General features: G+C 39.6%; 1 protein-coding gene across 1 annotated transcript in view; it reads right to left on the reverse strand.

Moving 5' to 3' along the window:
- Nucleotides 1–6685: 6685 nt before the first annotated feature.
- The window catches only part of LOC122754715 (insulin-like growth factor 2 mRNA-binding protein 1), a 168789-nt gene continuing 155625 nt past the window's right edge, over nucleotides 6686–19849 (reverse strand). The window contains 3 exon segments of the mRNA XM_044003193.1: nucleotides 6686–6880; nucleotides 6882–7437; nucleotides 7439–8152. Coding sequence (XP_043859128.1) covers nucleotides 6686–6880; nucleotides 6882–7437; nucleotides 7439–8152 — 1465 coding nt within the window.

Here is a 19849-nt window from a genome sequence, read left to right on the forward strand (position 1 = left end):
GGAAAGGAAAGGAAAGGAAAGGAAAGGAAAGGAAAGGAAAGGAAAGGAAAGGAAAGGAAAGGAAAGGAAAGGAAAGGAAAGGAAAGGAAGAAGGAAGGGAAGGAGGAGGAAGGAAGGAAGAAAAGAAGGAAGAGAATGAAAGAAGGAAGAAAAGAAAGGAAGGAAGAAACAAAGAAACAAACAAAAAAGAAATGATTATGAGCAGGATGGTTTCAGAAAAGCCTGAGAGGACTTATATGAACTTATATGAAAAGTGAAGTGGGCAGAACCAGGAGAATGTTATACACAGTAACAGCAATGTTGTAAGGATGACCAATTATGAAAGACTTAGATTCTCTAATCAAGATAATGATCCAAGACAATTCCAAAGGATCCATGATGAAAAATGTTACCTACCTCCAGAGAGAACTGATGAACACTGAATGCAAATTGAAGCATTTTTTTAAAAACTTTCTCTATTTTTCTTTTTTCTTTTTGTCTATTTTCAGTTTTTTTTTTTTTTGCAGTATGGCTAATATGAAGGTGTTTTTCATGGTGTCATATGCATAATTGATATCAAATAACCTCAAGAGGGAGAGGAACAGGAAAGAGGGAAAGAATTTAAAACTCAAAATGTTAAAAAAAAAGAATGTTAATTTTTTGCATGTAATTGATAAATATTTAATGAAATAAATATTTTTTTAAAAAATAAGAAATATGAATCTAGACATCTGAACTATTAAAAAAAACTCTTGAGTTTGGTTTACCAGTAGATTAAAAGACTTTTAACTACAGAAGACTGGATAGGAGCTAAGGTCACTCAGCCAGCAGGATAGTTGTTTTGTATTTGGCTCCCCACCCCACATGATTATGAGTAAAAACCTGCTTTAAGTTAAGCATCCTCATGTGACCAACTCCACTAAAACACAAACAGCAAAGGGAAGAGGGTTTGAGAGTTTTTCCTCCAGTGGAGAGAGGCACCAAAAGTCAAATCTATGGGATAAATCCATGAACACCATAATTCTAGTAATTAAAGAAGCATTTCCACCTAAAAAAAGTAGAGATGGAGGTTCAGGGTAAAGGTAGTCAGTCAGCTCTCATGAAGCCAGTGAGCTAACAGGTTACTTCACAGAATCCCCAGGTTTTGGGTGGAATATATATTGTCCATCATGACTGAAAAGAGCCAAGCAGTGATCAGCATCACTCTCTGGTAGTTAAGCCTTAATCAATTTACCTTTCTCCCCAAAGTCTCTACTTTTGTGGAGCATTCCACCATCTCTACAGTCACTCAGATTCACAGCCTTGAAGTCATCCTCCATTCTTAACTCCTCTTCTACTTGCCTAACCAATCAGTTGCCAAATCTTGTCAATTCTGCTTGCAGAACTTCCCTCATATCTCTTGCCCTCCCTTTGCTCACATTACCACCATCCTAGCTCAGATCCTTATCACATCACCCCTTGACTATCATAAAATCCTTCTAATTGGATTCCCTATTTCCAGTCTTTCCTTTTTCAATCTATACTCCACCCAGCTACCAAATGATATTGCTAAGCCATGTGTCCGAACATGTGGACTTACTTATTCAATAAACTCCATCCATTCCCTATTGCCTCTAGGATCACATATAAACACTGTTTGGCATGTAAAATCCTTCACAATCTGTCCCTACACTACCTTTCTAGATTCATTTCATTACTCCCTTTCTTGGACTTTACAATCTAACTAAACTAGTGTATTTGCTGTCCCTCACAAATAGCCTTCCATTCCCAATCTGTATGTCTTTGTACAGTCTGTCCCTCATGCCTAAAATTTACTTCTTTTTCATTGCTACCTCTTGGAATTACTATCTTCTTCAAACTCAACTCAAGGACCACCTCCTATGTGAGACTTTCTTGATTCCTTCCAATCACTGTTTCCCTCAACAAAATTACTTTGTATTTGCTTTGGGTGTATTTTGTATCTCCTTATATGGAGATCTACATGTTGTTTTCCTTTATTGAACGTAATCTCCTGAAGATCAGAGATTGTTGCTTTTGTCTTTGTATCCAGAACCTGGAGCATAATAAACAATTAACAAATGGGCTAAGCATGTACTAATTGCCTATGCACTATATTAAATGCATATTGATTGATTGCGAAGGTACTATTTATATAGATAGAAATCTAAATTCCTGAGAAAGGGCTATAAGATTAACTTTTACTTAATTATAACATAGCTCTCAGTCTTAAGAAAGGAGAAACAGTGAAGAAACTTAGAACTATCTTTTTTGTTCTGAGTCTAGGTAGGTCTTTCTTTCCTTTTGTACTCTAAGGCAGACCAGAATCCCAGGAGTGTCTAGTTAATCCCAAGGAAACTGAGTTGATACAGCAGGAAAAACAAAAATTTTAGAGTCAAAAGACTTGGATTCAGATTTCTCCTCAGAGCTTACTCTTTGTGTGATCTCAGACAAGTCACTTCATCTGACTAGGTCTCAGTTTCCTCATCTGTAAAATGAGAGGACTGTACTAGATGGCCTCTAAAGTCCCTTAAAGCTCTAAATCTAGGGGATAATACTATAACCAAATGGAATATCCCCTATAGATAGATATAGAGAGCTTAATCAAAATGGCAAATGTGTGTGTACATAGTTTTATGATTGAATTAAATGATCTTTAAAATCCTTTCCAGGGGCAGCTAGGTGGCACAGTGGATAGAGCACCGGCCCTGGAGTCAGAAGGACCTGAGTTCAAATTCGACCTCAGACACTTAACGCTTACTAGCTGTGTGACCCTGGGCAAGTCACTTAACCCCAATTGCCTCACCTCCCCCCCCCCAAAAAAAAAATCCTTTCCAGGGCTACTGTACTTAGCACAGTTCCTAACACAAAGTAGGCATTTAATAAATGTATGTTGACTTGACTAGACTTAATTAATGTTACATTAGCTTAGTTACTTTCACTTTAATATTATTTTTAGTTTTGCTTTAATATTTTCTCTGTTACAAGGGAGGGTTCTCTAGGTGATGTAGCCCATACCTCCTCAGCAGCCACAACTACTGAAGACCCAGAAGAGAAAGTTCTTGTCATTGCCAAGTGGTTCAGTATCAGAAACCTATTTGAGAGCATCAAGGACTTTGGTAGGAAGAATTTTCCTGGTATTCAGTAGCTATTGATGGTGAGAAGGTAAGGGCAAAGCACCTACAAGAGTAGCTGTCAGGGGGCAGCTAGGTGGCGCAGTGGATAAAGCACCGGCTCTGGATTCAGGAGTACCTGAGTTCAAATCCGGCCTCAGACACTTGACACTTACTAGCTGTGTGACCCTGGGCAAGTCACTTAACCCCCACTGCCCCGCCAAAAAAAAAAAAAGAGTAGCTGTCAGGTGTCAGGGCACATGTATTCAATGATTCTCTACTTGCTGTGGAGTCTAGGTTGGAAAAAGGGTGGACAGTCTATGGGGTGCTACTATTCCCTGGGGATCTTGCAACCAGCTCTTGAGTTGTGCATCTGGGTTTGAGGGAAGGTGGTGACAGTGGTTTGACCTATGTCCCCTACAACTTGTATCTGAAACCTCCCTGCTTGTCTTGTCTCCCTCCCTGAGAACAAGGACTATCTTGCTTAGCAAAGTATAATTGATAAATAAATGATTTTCACTCGTTCAGTGTTGGTGGAGGACTTTGATATAAAGAAAAAAAAAGTAAACTTTGAAACTTTTTAAAGAAGTGTTGGGGCAGCTAGATGGCGCAGTGGATAGAGCACCGGCCCTGGATTCAGGAGTACCTGAGTTCAAATCCGGCCTCAGACACTTAACACTTACTAGCTGTGTGACCCTGGGCAAGTCACTTAACCCCAATTGCCTTACTAAAAAAAAAAAAAAGAAGAAGAAGAAGTGTCAACTCACTTCCCCAATATATCAAGTTTTGGATTTAAGATTAAAATAGAAATTCCTAAATAAATTAATTAAATTAAATTAAATAGAAATTCCTTTGGCCACTTTTATTCAGACTACTGAGAACTAATGTCTCACAAAGATCTTCATTCACTCCCCTACGTAAATCTGGCAATTAGACCTTTCAGTGAAGATATGTGAGGATTCTAGGTCCTAGAAAGGCAGCATCAACTCTGTGGCTGGAGCAGTGATCCTTCAGTTTCCCAGGGCTTTAAATTCATGTTAGTTCACTGTGGTAGATATCTAGTGAATAAGTTGAGTAAAGAAAAATAAAAAACATACATTGCAAACTTGGACAGTATATTTGATGGGAGGCAGGATTTATACAATGTTAGGTAAAATTGTCCTAGTTGGCCCAAAATCATTCACACTAAGGAAGATTTGCATTTTAAATGATAATCTGCAAAGACAAAGCTACTTAAAATAAAGGAATGAAAATTGCTAATCAATGAACCACTCAGCAATCATTTATTAAATGCTTATTTTATAGGCCCTGTGCTAGACTTTTGGGATAAACATGTGTCAAATTAATAGGAGGAGGGGATTTTCTTGCAGGGAAGAAGGGAAAATTCTTTGAAATTCACTTTCTCAATCACCAAATGACTGTAACTGCAGGCATAATGCTTAAAATATTTTTGTGACTGTCCCTTCCTTTACTGCAGTTTGGGGACTTTAAGATTTTCACAAAAGAGTCAATACAGACCAGCCATGCCTAAATCAATAGTTTTTTATTATACAACATCTTAACTCATGGAGTCTTTGCGGAGCCTGATTACTCTGCAGACACAGAGATAAGTTTCTCAGAGGCTAGCTCTGTGTGCTTCTGGGAAATGTAGTTTCATACAAGCAGCATTGTTTTCTCATGAACTGAGAGTCTGTAAGACTCTCATGAGACCTGTGTGGAAATGCTGGACTGTGAGAAGAGATGATAGAGAGAGGGAGAGAGAGACAGAGAGACAGACAGAGAGACAGAGACAGACTGAGACTGAGAGACAGACAGAGACAGAGAGACAGAGAGAAGGAGGAGGAGGAGGAGCAAAAAGTAAAGAGAGAAGGCCAGCTTTGTCTGGTACTTAGAGTGATGAGGCTCTTTCGTCTACCTTTGTCTTTGTCCATAGATGCAAAAAGGACAGCTGTGAACAAGTATCTCTGATAAATGCCTCATTTCTCAAACATATAGGGAATTTTATAAAAATACAAGTCATTCCACAATTGATAAATGGTCAAAGGGTATGAAGAGGCAGTTTTCAGATAAAGAAATCAAAGCCGGGGCAGCTAGGTGGTACAGTGGATAAAGCACTGGCCCTAGATTCAGGAGGAGCTGAGTTCAAGTCCAGCCTCAGACACTTGACACTTACTAGCTGTGTGACCCTGGGCAAGTCACTTAACCCCCATTGCCCCAGAAAAAACAAAAACAAAAACAAAAAGAAATCAAAGCTATCTATGGTCATATGAAAAAATACTACAAATCACCATTGATCAGAGAAATGCAAATTAAAATAATTCTGAGGTACTACCTCACACATATCAGAATGGCTAAAATGACTAAAAAAGGGAAATGTTGGATATTGGAGGGGATGTGGGAAAACTGGGACACGAATTCACTGTTGATGGTGTTGTGAACTGATCCAACCATTGTGGAGAGCAATTTGGAATTATGCCCAAAGGGCTATAAAACTGTACATTCCCTTTGATCCAGCAATACCACTGCTAGGTTTATATCCCAAAAACATCCAAAAAAGGGTAAAGGACCTATTTGTATAAAAATGTTCATAGCAGCTTTTTTTGTGGTGGCTAAGAAGTGGAAATCAAAGAGATATCCATCAATTGGGGAATGGCTAAACAAGCTGTGGTATATGGTTGTAATGGATTATTATTGTGCTATAAGAAATGACAAGCAGGATAATTTCAGAAAAACCTGGGAAGATATGTATGAACTGATGTATAGTGAAGCAAACAGAACCAGGAGGTCATTGTACACAGTAACAGCAATATTGTTTGATGAAGAATTGTAGATGGCTTAGCTATTCTCAGCAATGCAAAGATCCAAGACAATCCCAAAGGAATAATGAAGAAGCATGCTATCCATTTCCAAAGAAAGAACTGATGATATTGATTGAACATAGACTTACGCATGCCATTTTTCATTTTCCTTCTTTCATTTTTTCTTTTATTCATCTTCTTATACAAAAATGACTAATATCAAAATGTTTTACATAATTACACATGTATAACCTATATCTGATTGTTTACCACCTCAGGGAGGGAGGAGAGAAAGAGGGTAGGGAAGCATAGAATTTGGAATTCAAAATTTTTAATAAAAATGTTTTAAAAAAGAAAAAAAGGACAGCTGTGACTCTCAGGGCATGGGATATATATTTGATTCATGAACGAATCAAGATTTCATGCAAATGCTAAAGTTACTTGTTCTCCTCTTTCTTCCTTTTCTTTCTGTCTGATAGGATGGATGTCTGATCCAAAGCTTCCTGGGCTTTAAAAAGTCATTCCCATTATGTTTCTTCTTCTTTTTTTAAAAAGCAATTGACACTGAACTATAATTTGGATGAGGAAAGTCCAAGGGAAGGGTAGACAATAGGGTTGAGCCAATTGGTTTAGTTTTTTTTTTGTTATATTAGTCTTCCTGATTGAAACATTTGTTTTAAAGACTGGGAAAATCTCATTCAATATCTTGATCAAGCATCCCTGATTCCCATTCATTCTTAAGCTGGCCACTCTTGATTTCTACTTTTTCTGTCCTGGGCCAATAGGGTTGGAGGCAGATCATTTCCTCTGTGCCGGAGTCTGGTTGCTCTGTCCCTTCTGGTGCTGTTGCTTCACCTGAGCAAGGATGTCTTGGATCTTACGCTGGGCCATCTGCCTAGCGTAAAAGTGTCCAATGACTTTGACAATGGCTTGCTCGTTCTCATCAGCAGTCAAGTTCTGCAGCTCATTGACAGTTTTGCCGCCTTTGCCGATGGACTCTGCCAGCTGAGGATGCAGGCACCTGGATGTGAGTTTCCAGTTTTACCTCTTCCTTAGGACCAAAAAAGTTCTCTTCCTTGAGTTTGCCATAGATTCTTCCTTGAGCCTTAAACTGAGCCCCAGAGGGTCCAGTGATGATGACCATCTGAACTTTGGAATCGGGGGTCTCTGGGGGAGCAATCTTGATGGAGGCACAGGCAAACCTTGACAGCTGCTTAATGTGCTGCCCCTTCTTGTCGATGATGGCATGCACTGCCTGGGCAGGGATGAATACCTGAACCATCTCCTGCTCTGGAGCCTGCATGAAGGAGCTATAAGGGGCAGCCCCTGAGACACTGCTTGGAGGTGGGGGAACAGCACTGGATAAGGCTGGGAAGAGGCCCACAGCAGCCAAGTTGAGGCCAGGGATCAAATGAGACTGTAGACTCATGGCTGCTACATCATTCTCATAGGCCTCACGGACTTTCTTTATAATCTCCTGCTCAGCTTTACAGCAGTTCTCAATAGAGCCCTTAACTGTGATGGTCCACTCAGGGTTGTAAAGGGTCAATGGTGATTTTGGTCTCTGTATCCTGTTCCACTTTTTTCAGGTTTCATCCTTCTTTGCCAATTAGACGTCCCACAAAATTATTGTGGGCCAGGATATTCAAGGGGACCTCATCAGCTGTCTTGGTATCTTTTGCTTCTTTCTGCGTGATTTCCAGAATCATCTTGCAAGCAGAAGAGCACCCTTCTGGGGTGGAGTGAGCACTGATGGCCTTCTCGGCTGCTCCAGCATTCTTCTTTCGGTGAACATCAATCTTAGACCGAGTCTGTTTAGTGATGTTACGAATGGTGGCCCCTTCCTTGCCAATGATGGTACCCACATACTGGGTGGGCACCAGGAGCCTGAGGGGAATATCCACTGGCTGTTGTTTAGAGGGAGCACCTGCCACCACAGGTGAGCCCTGGCGGGGTTGACCCTGGGAATTAAAGCCCCCTCGGCGACCATTCTCAGGACCCTGAGCCATCTGCTTATCAGGGATATAAGAGACCTTCAGCGAGTGGTTCTCCAGCTGGTGGCCATTCAGCTTCATGATGGCTTGCCTTGTCTGTTCCCGGTTGGAATAGGTTACATTCACCACTGCAGTCTTGCTCTCGGTGTTCACTTGCTCACCGTTCTCTACTGCGCCATACTGGGCCAGCAGGCAGTCCAACACCTCCCATCGAAGCTGGGGAGGGATATTTTGGATCTGGATTTTACGGCTCCACTGGATCCAGATGGCTCTGGAGGAAAGTGAGGTTGGTGACCTTCCATTATGTTTCAATTAGTGCCAAAGCTGGTCAATTCAAGATAAAATTATCAATCTGAACTCTTAGTGGGTTTTTGTATGATTATTGGTTATGGGGAGGGACAAATGGGCCAGTGAAGGGCTTTCCATATATAGAGATTGAAGAAAGGACAGAGGCTCTAACTTTTATGTGTGGTATCAAGTTTCTAGTCTGGAAGATCGATCCAAGTGAAGAGAAAGAAAATTTCAATAATTTTGATTAAATGTTTATATGTCTCAAAGAAGGTAAAAAGCTAGATCTGAGGGACCTCATCATTCAATTGAAATTCCTCTCTCCAAAATTACTAACAATTCCTTAATTTCTAAATTTAAGGGCCTTTTCTCAATCCTTATTTTTTTTAACCTTTTCTCCTTTGTTAGGAGGGCTGGAGGGCGGCTACTCAATTCCTCCTAATGCCTTCCTTTATAGAGGACAGATGATGCCCTCTCACATCTGCTGCTCTGCCTGATTTTAATTCCAGGAAATCCTTCCCATTTCCCCATTCCCCCTTTTCTGCCTCTTTTTGTGAATTGCCCCCCCCCAATAGATTGTAAACTCCTCATGGGCAGGCTGTCTTTCTTGTTTATTCATTGAATTCCTAACACTTGCACGGTTCCCTGACTCACAGTAGAGGCTTTAAAATATTTATTTGGAATGGATACTGTCTATTTCATCTGCTTCTCTCTAGGTTTCATGACACTGTTTTCTTCTGGTTCTTCTACCTTTCTGACCACTCCTTCTCAGTCTCTTTGGCTGGATCTTCAAGTCATGCTCCATTACCATTGGTGTCCCACAGAGCACTTTCCTGAACCTTTTTCTCTTCTTTCTCTATACTATTTCATATAATGATCTTACCAGCTCCCATGGATTCAATTATTATCTATGTTAATGATTCTCAAAACTTCTTATCCAGTTCTAACCCTTCTGCTGAATTCCAGTCTTGCATCTCCAACCGACCATTGCACATCTTGAACCAGATTGTTGTTCAGTTGTTCCAGTTGTGACTGACTCTTCATGGCCCTGTAAACTTCTGTCCGTGGGGTTTTCTTGGCAAAAATACTAGAATGGTTTGTCATTTCCTTCTCTAGTTGCAAGCAGAGATTGGATGACTTGCCCAATGTCACTTAGCTAGGAAGTTTCTGAGGCTGGATTTGAACTCAGGTCTTCATGACTCCCAGCTCAGCACTCTACTGTACCACCTATCTTCCCATAGACATCTTAAAGTCAACATGTCCAAAACTAAACTCATTTCCCCACCAAAACTTTTCCCTCTTCTTAACTTCCCCATGACATTTGAGGGTAGCACCATCCTTCCAATAATCCAAGGTTCACAACCAAGATGTCCTTTTTAACTCTTCACTCTCTCACACCATACATCAAATATCTTGCCAAAGCTAGTTGATTTTACTTTCATAACATCTCTATAATATGCCTCCCTTCTCTCCTCTAATGTTGACACTACCTTTATGCAGGCCCTTATGAAGTCATGGCTGAACTTGTATAATAGCCTACCTGTTTGTCCCCCTGCCACAAGACTTTCCCCATTACAATCTATCCTTCACTCAGCTATAAATTGATTTTCCTAAAGTACAGATCTGACCACTCCACACCCCCTACTCAATAAACCCCAGTGGGTCACTATCACTTCAAAATATAAGATCTCCATTTGGCATTCAAAATTCTTTATTACTGGGTTTCTTCCTATATTTCTAGTATTTTTACATTTTGCTCACTCCTATATATTCTGTGATCCAGTAACACTGACCTTCTTGTTCCTTGCATAAGACAATCCATCTCTGACTCTGCCTATTTTCACTTGCTGTACTCCATGTCTAAAATCCTCTATTTCCTTGTCTGTGCCTCCTGACTTCCTTCAAGCTAAAATCCCACCAAAATCCCAACTAAAATCCTACCTTCTACAGGAATTCTTTCCTGATTCCCTCCTTAATTCTAGTGCCTTCCCTCTCTTATTTCCAGTGTATTCTATTAGAAAGCATGCTTGTTCAATAGTTGTTTTCATGTTATCTCCTTACTAGACTTACTAGCACATTGAGAACAAGGACTGTCTTTTACCTTTCTAATCCCTAGGCTTTAGGACAGTTCCTGACACACGGCATGTTTATTACAATGTTTATTATGTATTATTTAAGTTTTAAATTTATTATGTTGTTTATTATTGTTTACAAAAATGTTTATAACCTGACTGACTGTCAGTTTATATATATAGCTGTTAGGAAAACTTCAGTCTACAGAGGGAGGGTGGAGGGAAAGTGATTAGGGAGCAGGAAATGCCTGATTAGGAGGGATGGAGAAAAAGAGTGTCTGGACACAGTTGGTGGTACCCATATACAATTGCTAGAGACCAGAGGAGGGAGGGAGTACCTCTTCCTCTATTTTTTGCCTTCACCTTATAGACTTAGACAGACCAAAGGATATATTCATCAAAAAAAAAGCCCAATGCCTAATATGGTGGATGATATGGGATATGGGGGATAAAGTTGCAATATATGTAATTGGTCTTCTTCTAGAAGAAAGGATGCACAACAACAACAACCAGGGAGGACTTTGGAATCTCTGATTTGATGGTCTTTAAGACCTTGGCATGAGTAGAAAGGAGGGAGTCAGCAATGATCCTATGAGAGGCCACCCTGATACTTAGTATACTCAGATTCTGCTATGATTTTGTCAATTATCTTAGTTAATATGAGTCAAATGGGTCTTTTGTCAGCTCCATACTATAGAAAGCTGAGGGATTATGGGTTTCATGGAGTAGGGTAGTGGGGTGTAGTCTTCACTCACACATATCTGATTGGTTTTCTATTTTTAATGTCATAGGCCAAGAGATACAAACTATCTGATAAGGGCTTGGCTAATTTCTACTCAGCAGAATCAGCTTCCTGAGGAAGCTAGGTTTTGCAGTGGCTAGAGTGATGAGCTTGCAGTTGGGAAGACCCAAGTTCAAATCCAGCCTCAGATACTTACTAGCTGTGTAACCAGGGATGAGTGAGTGACTTAACCTTATTGTGACTCAATTTTCTTTGAGACTCATTTGAATTTTGGAGATTTACCTCTCTAGCAGTCCTAAATTCAGTTCCTTTATGAGAAAAGTACAAATCAAGAGGAGACTCTGAGTCTGGAGGACTTTAGGACTCTATGGAAAAGTGGGAAGTAAGGCCTACTGGGGAGAGAAAACTACATGCATTATTTATTTATTTTATGGTCTCTTGCAAGTCTTTTGTGTGTTTTCTGCATTTGTTTATGGATTCTTGTGAGTTCTTTCTATTTTCTTCATTTTCTATTGGATGAAATGAAGGTAGTCCCATCCTTAATGTTTTCAAGGTTGTTTTTTTTTTTAGTACTACAGAATCCATAGCTGTGGAGACTTGTGCTTGAGCTATATTGGGAAATTTCACAGAATAATAAACTTTAGATGGGAACCGTATTGAGCAAAGAGACAGTGATATTTGGGGGGTTGGTTCCCACCTGTGGAAATCCAGGATGTGGGGGGTATTAGGTAGTGTCACCTCAACTAAACAGAACAGGATGTCTTCTCTCTATTCATGCTCCCTAATCCTTTCTGAGAATTCTCCTTGCCAGCCAATGGCAAACAGTTCTTGGCTGCCTATTTCATTGGGTGTTGATTTACCCCTACTCTCTTCATTTTCTCTGCATAACCTTCCTGAGGGCAATTCTGTCCATTCTGAGGACACCTACATCTCTAGTCTGGTCTGTTTGACTAGAGGATTGAGTTCTAGAGCCTCCAGAACTTAAGGTGCAACACTTTTTCAAAAGAGTGTGCAATGTGTACTAGCCCTGGTAGAGATCCCTTGTGCCATACTTGAAGCAAACCAACAGTAATGCATTTCTCTAGTTAAGATGAGAAAACATGAAGATTTAGAAGGACCTGCCAAAATTCAACCTTGAGACTTTTCAAAGTCAGTCCTGGACTAGATAAGAGCCCCACCAACTGCAGAATTATCTGAAAAGGGTCCTAAGAAAAATGTTCTTTGTCCCTCAGCACAGGTACGTGCACACACACACACATACATACATACATACACATAAACACACACACACACACACACACACACACACACACAGAGCTTCAGCCCTCTGGCTGCTGATTCAGACAGTAAAACAGATTTCTGAGCAGGTTTTTCCTCCAGGTAATTTAACAAGTTTTTGAAGTGTCACTTTAATGCAAGGCAATAATTGGTAGGTCTTCGTTTTCTGGGGTCACAGCTGAAGGCCAGGTGCAGAGACTTGCATTATATACAGAAAAACGAAGCTCAGACAGAATTCTAAGCAGTATTATCGGCAAGTTCTACATAAAGGTGGAATCCTTCTCTCATATCCTCTCAGTCCACTCAGGTCCAGGGTGCTGTGTTGTTCAGGTAGATTTCAGCCATGATTAAAAGAGAAATGCTATCACCATGGACTTTAAATTCCCTGTAAAGTCTCTCCAAGAGAATTCCTAGCTTGAAAAGCAGCACTAAAAATAAGCATGAGGGAATAAAGGAAAAGGGCACTCATCATCAGGCATCCATCATCATCCCCACCCCCTCCACAAGCAATTCTAAAAGTCCTCTCATTCCTTAGTTCTTTGAGGACAGGTGTTCTTAATCAAGGATCCATGAACTTGTTATATATACATATTATATATATATATATATTATACATACACATATGTGTGTGTATGAATGTATCTATGTATATGTATACATATAAGTATATGTATGCATATTGATAGCTATTTTAAAATAAGTTGGTTTCCTTTTGCAATCATATGTCTTATACTTTCTGCATTTAACAACATTATTCTAAGGAGTCCATAGGCTTGATTAGGCCCCCAAAGGAGTATAAGACACATGAGAAAAGGTTGAGAACAACTGCCTCAGGGAACTGATCACTTTAGACTTCCTAATCACCAAGGATGATCCAGAGAGGCTTGTTCCTCAGTCCGACCCCCAAGACCAAACCCATAGTCATACATAGAGAAAATACTAGATCACAATTAGAATGTTGCCCAAATGGGCTCAACAGACTAAAGAGGAGAGGAGTTTGGCTAGAGTGGAGTTAAGCAAAGCCATGACTCTCCCCCGCAAAAAAATACAAATTGCAGAATCCTGAGGGAAAAATTGCAAAGCATTTTTTCTTTCCTTCCTCTAGTCTACTATCCTATCATGTAACCTGGACTCCTCTAACTTTACTGAGCTCCAAATTCCTAGAGTTTTCTTGGACATCAATAGATAGGTAGATAGATAGATAGATAGATAGATAGATAGATAGATAGATAGATAGATAGATAATAGATGGATGTATGGATAGATAGATAGATTATACATAGCATATGTATACATATATGTGTGTGTGTATATACACATACACATACATATACAACTACTATGTGCCAAGCACTGTGCTAAGTGCTTTACAATTAGTATCTCATTTGATCCTCACAATATTCCTAGGAGATAGGTGCTATTATTATCCCATTTTACAACTGAGGAAATTGAGGTAAACAAGTTAAGTGACTTGGCCAGGATCACACAGCTAAGGTCTGAGGCCAGATTTGAATTCAGGTCTTCCTGACTTTAGGCCTAGAGCTCTATCCACCACCCAACTGCCTAATTACTTATTCATATGGCCTTCTGTGATCTAGTTCTCTACTGATTTCTGGGACAAGCTATAGTAGCTATTCCCTAAGGTGTCTATTCTCTATTCCTACACTGAATTTGCTTTAGAAAGAGAAAACACTGACAATTGTTTTTCAGTAATAGCACTAATTACTGATGGAGACAATCAGAAGCTGTAAGCTCCGATTTTTTTCAGTCAGGTTCTATTCCCTAAAAAAAATTCCAAGAGGACACCAATAACCTTAACTACCAGTCAATAGCTAACCTATTTCCTATGACTGGGACTTAGGGAAAGTCACCTAACTTCTAATGGGTTTCATTTTTCTTTTCTGTCAGATGGTGGGATTGTACTAGATATTCTCTAAGATCTATTCTGGTTAAATGACTCTGCAGCTTATATCACCTACCAAGTTTGGATCATTAAAGAGGCTGCATAGTATAGAAAAAGTATTGGACAAAGAGTCACAATTCAGTTCAACAACCATGTATTAAATGTCTACTACATGAGTGTGATAGTCTGAAGAAATCTTCAGTTTAATGAGGTTCTCTGAGATCCAGAAGGTTCATTCACAGAAAGCAACCTTCCTCTACCCTAGACATGTCTCTTCTTCCTTTCTAGTAGAAACCTGGGTTCTAGTCCTGGCTCTGTCAGTTATTAGTTGTGTGACTTTAGATAAAACAATTCACTCTTACTAGCCTCTAAATCCTCATCCACTAGATGGAAATATAACTAGGTCCCCATTCATCTGAATAATGAATTCTTGTTATTCAGATTCACACTGTACATTTCTATTAGTCTGGAACTAATGACCATATCTTTTCATAATTATAACTTGGAATAGTGTGAATTGGAATACATGTGACCACAGAATTAATTATGTGTACTAATGGGAACCTAGCTGTAGTATGTACCTATTATACTTCCCTCAAAATTATGTTAAGGATAAAGATAGTTAGATAGCACAGCAGATAGAGTGTTTGGACTGAGCCAGAAAGACCTGAATTTGAATCCTGAATTGAATATTCATTGTGTGATCTTGGGCAAGTTAGTTAACCTCTTTCATCCTTATTTTCCTCATCTGTAAAATGAGGGGATGTTACTCTATGTTTCTAAGGTCCCTTATATCTCAACATTAGACAGCTAGGTGATAAGGGACAGAGCACTGTCCCTGGAGACAAGATAGACCTGAGTTCAAATATGACCTCAGACAAAAGCTGTGTGATCCTGGACAAGTCACCTGACTGCTTTCTGCCTCAGTTTCCTCATCTATAAAATGGGGGCAATAATGACATCTAACTCCTGGGATTATTGGTTTTTTTATTTGTTTGTTTGTTTGCAGGGCAATGAGGGTTGAGTGACTTGCCCAGGGTCACAGAGCTAGTAAGTGTCAAATGTCTCAGGCCATATTTGAACTCAGGTCCTCCTGAATTCAGGGCTAGTGTTTTATCCACTGTACCACCTAGCTGCCCCCTCCTGGGATTATTGTAAAGATCAGATGAGATAATATTTTAAAGCATTTTGCAAACCTTAAAGCACCATATATTAGTTATTATTATTATTTTATATCTGTGATGATTTCTGGCTTAACTTTATTATCACCATTTACTCAAGATAAACCTGTCATGTAATTAGCTAGAGTTAGCTACATCAATCTGAGACATCAACTATACCCCCAGTGAATTCCTGAGATATCTGTTTGTCTGTCTTTAATTTCTAGCTTGATATATCTCTATCTTTAGCTCTGTCAGTAAATTCCAGCTTGAGTTATCAGCTATGGTTCTGGTATTTATCAGCTAGTTTCCTTTTGTATCTGATACAGATCTTCTCTTGCAGTCACCTTTGAGGTATAAATCATTATTTTCCCTTGTTTGGTTTTTTCGAATTCCATTGTACCTATCCTAATTATATAATCAAAACCTATATGATTTAGCTTAAAATTGCTGCTCAGGGCTTGCTGATTTTTTTGTACACAGTGAAGACTTGTGCTCTGAATGTAATAAAGCTGTAGTCACACACTATGACATTGATTCAGTTGGACCCTTGGATAATTTTATCACGCATCTATGATCCTATGGCTGGACCTGTGAATTCAATGATATAGGAAACTCCTCTTACCACTTAGCAGCTTCTCTACCACATGTAATCTTAGAGAGTCACCTAGGGAACTGAGAGATTAACTGACTTGCCTAGGGTTACATAGCCTGTATAACTCAGAAGCAGGACTTGAACTCAGATCTTACTAGCTCCAAGACCAGCTCTCTATGCAATATATTACCCTATCTCACAGAGATGTTGTGAGGTTCAAATGATATAATGGCCACGAAAGCCCATTGAAAATGGTAAAGTACAGACTTTACCATTGGGTAAAGGTTTTTACTTAGGTACTTACTGGGTGATATGACAGTTAAAATAATTGTGAAAGATAAATGTTTGGGGCAAGTTTATTATCAATTTATCAATCTGTACCAGTAAGGAATTGACGAAGCAGCTACCTAGGCTCTTGTAGTCCAAAGAAACCACATGGCTGCCTTTTTAGGTTTTTATCCCTTTTCAATAAGAGGTGGGTCATTACACATCAATCAAATCTAATTGGTTCACATAATTAAAGGTGGATTGCATCAGGTCAGAAGGACTAAACTGTTCCCTTGATTCAGGACAATATCTCTCTATATAATAATCAATCCAAATAATTTGGACTCCACCCAGACTGAGCCAGCATACTTGCTCCTATCTGTTTGTGGTCTTGAGGGGAACAGTGAGTCTGGCTGATAGCAAGTAACGAAAAGGGGAATTTGAAGTTTGCCATATTCGTCATTAATTATTTTCTCACAGTGAATGATTAAATGGAGAAGGAATCATTTTTGATCATTATGGTTCTATGTGTTTCTTGACAGTTACTAAGGAACTAGGTGGGAAACACAGATGTCCTTTCCTCTACTGTCTGGAGGGCTTCAGTTAAAATCATTCTTTGATCAGGATAAGTGTCTTACTTGTCTCCAAAGTCTATACCATCTGTAATTCAATTCAACTTCACAACATGCATTGTGTTTACTGTGTACAACTCTTTTTTTTTTAGGTTCTAATTATATAAATATAGAGAGAGCGGTTTTTAAGGGGATAGTATGTGCCAGGCACTGTGGTAAGTACTATACAAATATTGTCTCATTTGATAATAGACTGAGAGACCAGGCTATGATTTGTTACCAAAAGTCAGACTAAAGCTTCCGGTCTTTTCCAACCAAAAGGAGTACATTGGAGAAGCTAAAAATCAGTTTTCTCACCTCTGTTTCAATTAGCTTCTTAGTCCTCAAAAAGGAACAGCATAGGGGGCGGCTAGGTGGCGCAGTGGATAAAGCACCGGCCCTTGATTCAGGAGTTCCTGAGTTCAAATCTGGCCTCAGACACTTGACACTTACTAGCTGTGTGACCTTGGGCAAGTCACTTAACCCCCACTGCCCTGCAAAAAAAAAAAAAAGGAACAGCATAGAGTGTAGACCAATATGATTGGAATATAGAATACATAAAATAGAATGATAAAAGAAGATTGGACAGGTAAATTGGAACAAAAGTAGGAAAAGTCTTGGGAGATGTGGTAGATAATGGGAAATCACTTATGTATGGTCTTTAAATAGAGTAGTGATGTGTCCTGGATAGAGTTATATGATCATAGATCTAGATCTATTATCTAATATATCATCTAGAACCAAAAAGAAACCTAGTTAGAAGCCATACCATCCAACTGCCTCATATTACAGATGAGGAAACTGCTTCAGAAATATTTAATATTATATAATAGATATTAATATATACATATATTTACACACATACATGTATATATAATGTTATTGGCAAGTTATCTAAAAGGGCATTTTTAAAAAGCTGTTTTGGGGCATCTGGGTGGCACAGTGGATAAAGCACCAGCCCTGGATTCAGGAGGACCTGAATTCAAATCCGACTTCAGACACTTGACACTTACTAGCTGTGTGACCCTGGGCAAGTCACTTAACTCCCATTGCCCCACAAAAACAAAAACAAAAAAAAAGTTGTTTCTTTTTATGAATTATATCTGCCACAAATCTAGATGAAATGGAGTGCCTCAGAATATGCCTCATTCTACTATAACCAACCTGGCACAAAGACTATACTTCTCTGGCTTGATTGTCAAGCTGGGCTAGGGACTGGACATCCGCATATCATGTGTGTGCTCATAATCACACACACACACACACACACACACACACACACACAGAGGCACATACCCAGACACTTTCTGCTTCTGCCTTAAGAATTGAGAATCAAGGGATCATAGATCTAGAACTGAAAGGGACTTCAGAGACCATTTAGCACAATCCTTTCATTTTACAGGTGAGAAAACTGAAGCCCTGGGGGTTAAGTGATATTACAAGGTCATACAGGTAGAGAATGTTCCGGGCTGGATTTCAATACAAGTCTCTTGACTCCAGAGTCAGTATTCCTTGCACTGTGCCAATCAATATTACTTTTGCTACTATGGATGGAGGAAAGCCATGATAATCTACTATGCTATGACTCCACTTAGATTCCTAGTGATTCTAAAATGAAGACTAGGTTCACTTCCATGACCATCACTTCCCATCTATGTCAGCTCCAATCCCTTTGGAGTCTCTGTCCCACTTTCCCTTACCATTCCCATTGTGCCCTCAGGAATGCCTGTTTTATTATTAACAAACTGTTCTTCTCCATCTATGCCATTCCCCTGGAAATTATATTTACTTTGCATTTAGTTACATGTGTACAAGTTGTCACATGCACACTCCCCACCCCAACATACACCACCACCACCACCACCACCTCCACCATCTCCACCACCTCCACCATAGATTTCAAACTCCTTGAGATCAGGAAGTATTTTGTTTCATCTGTAAAATATCATTGAATTTGTAGCTGGGGAACTTGGAGTCAAATCCCAGCTCTGCTTATTGTGTAAAAGACTTTGGCTTATGTCCAGACTACCTGAAAAAGGCATTGCTTGAGACCCGTTCCTTGGAGACAGAAGAATTAGCAAATGCCTGGATATTCTGTTGGTTTACCTACCATATGGTTAGGAGCAGCCTTTTTCCAAAACTGTCTGAATCTTTAAAACGACCTGACTAAAGCTTAGTTACTCTCTTTCTGGTATTCATGTCTAGGGTTAGACTCATTTAGTCATAGAGGGTAACCTGAGGGTCACACATATCCCCTTCCTTGTGAGCTATATAGCTTCCTAGAAACAAGTATGGGGTTTGGTTTTGTTTATCTTTTTTTATTCCAGGTGCAGAGAGATGAGTTGCAATCTATGAGTTCAAATCAAAGAGATATGGAAATGCAGAATTCCAGGCCAGATGCTGTAGCTAGTCCATCAGGGAAGGCCTGAGAAGAAAGGGTTTGAGGTGCTAGCCTGGTAGAACTTTAGACTTGAACTTAGTGGGACTCATGCTACATAGGAACTAAGCTAGTTTGTAAGACTAATTCCTCTCCTTTCCCCAGAAACTGAGGTAGTAAAGGAAGGGCATGGGGTGGGATCTTGCCCCCAAGGTGTTGGGGAAAATATTTGGATGTTTGTTCTTGACTGTCTTTGAAGCAAATATTCCTTTGTAAATGTTAATTTGGTAATTAAATGGCTCAGGGGGACTGCAGTGCTAGTCATGGACTCCTAAAAGGGGGAGCACAGTAAATAGGGCTCTGGTCAGTGGCAGAGAACAGAGATCCCCTAACCCCTCAAGGTACCAGAGAAAAGGGCCAGGAGGTGAAATGTCACATCCCTGGCCTTCAGGCACTGCACACCAGAGAAATACTGTCATACCTGGATGACCTTGGACAAGTCATTTAAAACTCTTTGGGTCTGTTTACTCCTTTGTAAAATAAGGGGTTTAAACTATGGCCCCTTCCCATTCTAAATCTCACCACCACCTAGTTCAGTGTGCAAAATAGAGTAAGCACTTAATAAATGCTTAGTGTATTGAACTGACATGGAATTATTCTCATAGCTCAGCATTT

The sequence above is a fragment of the Dromiciops gliroides genome, chromosome 4 (assembly GCF_019393635.1).
Source record: "Dromiciops gliroides isolate mDroGli1 chromosome 4, mDroGli1.pri, whole genome shotgun sequence".
Lineage (NCBI taxonomy): Eukaryota > Metazoa > Chordata > Mammalia > Microbiotheria > Microbiotheriidae > Dromiciops > Dromiciops gliroides.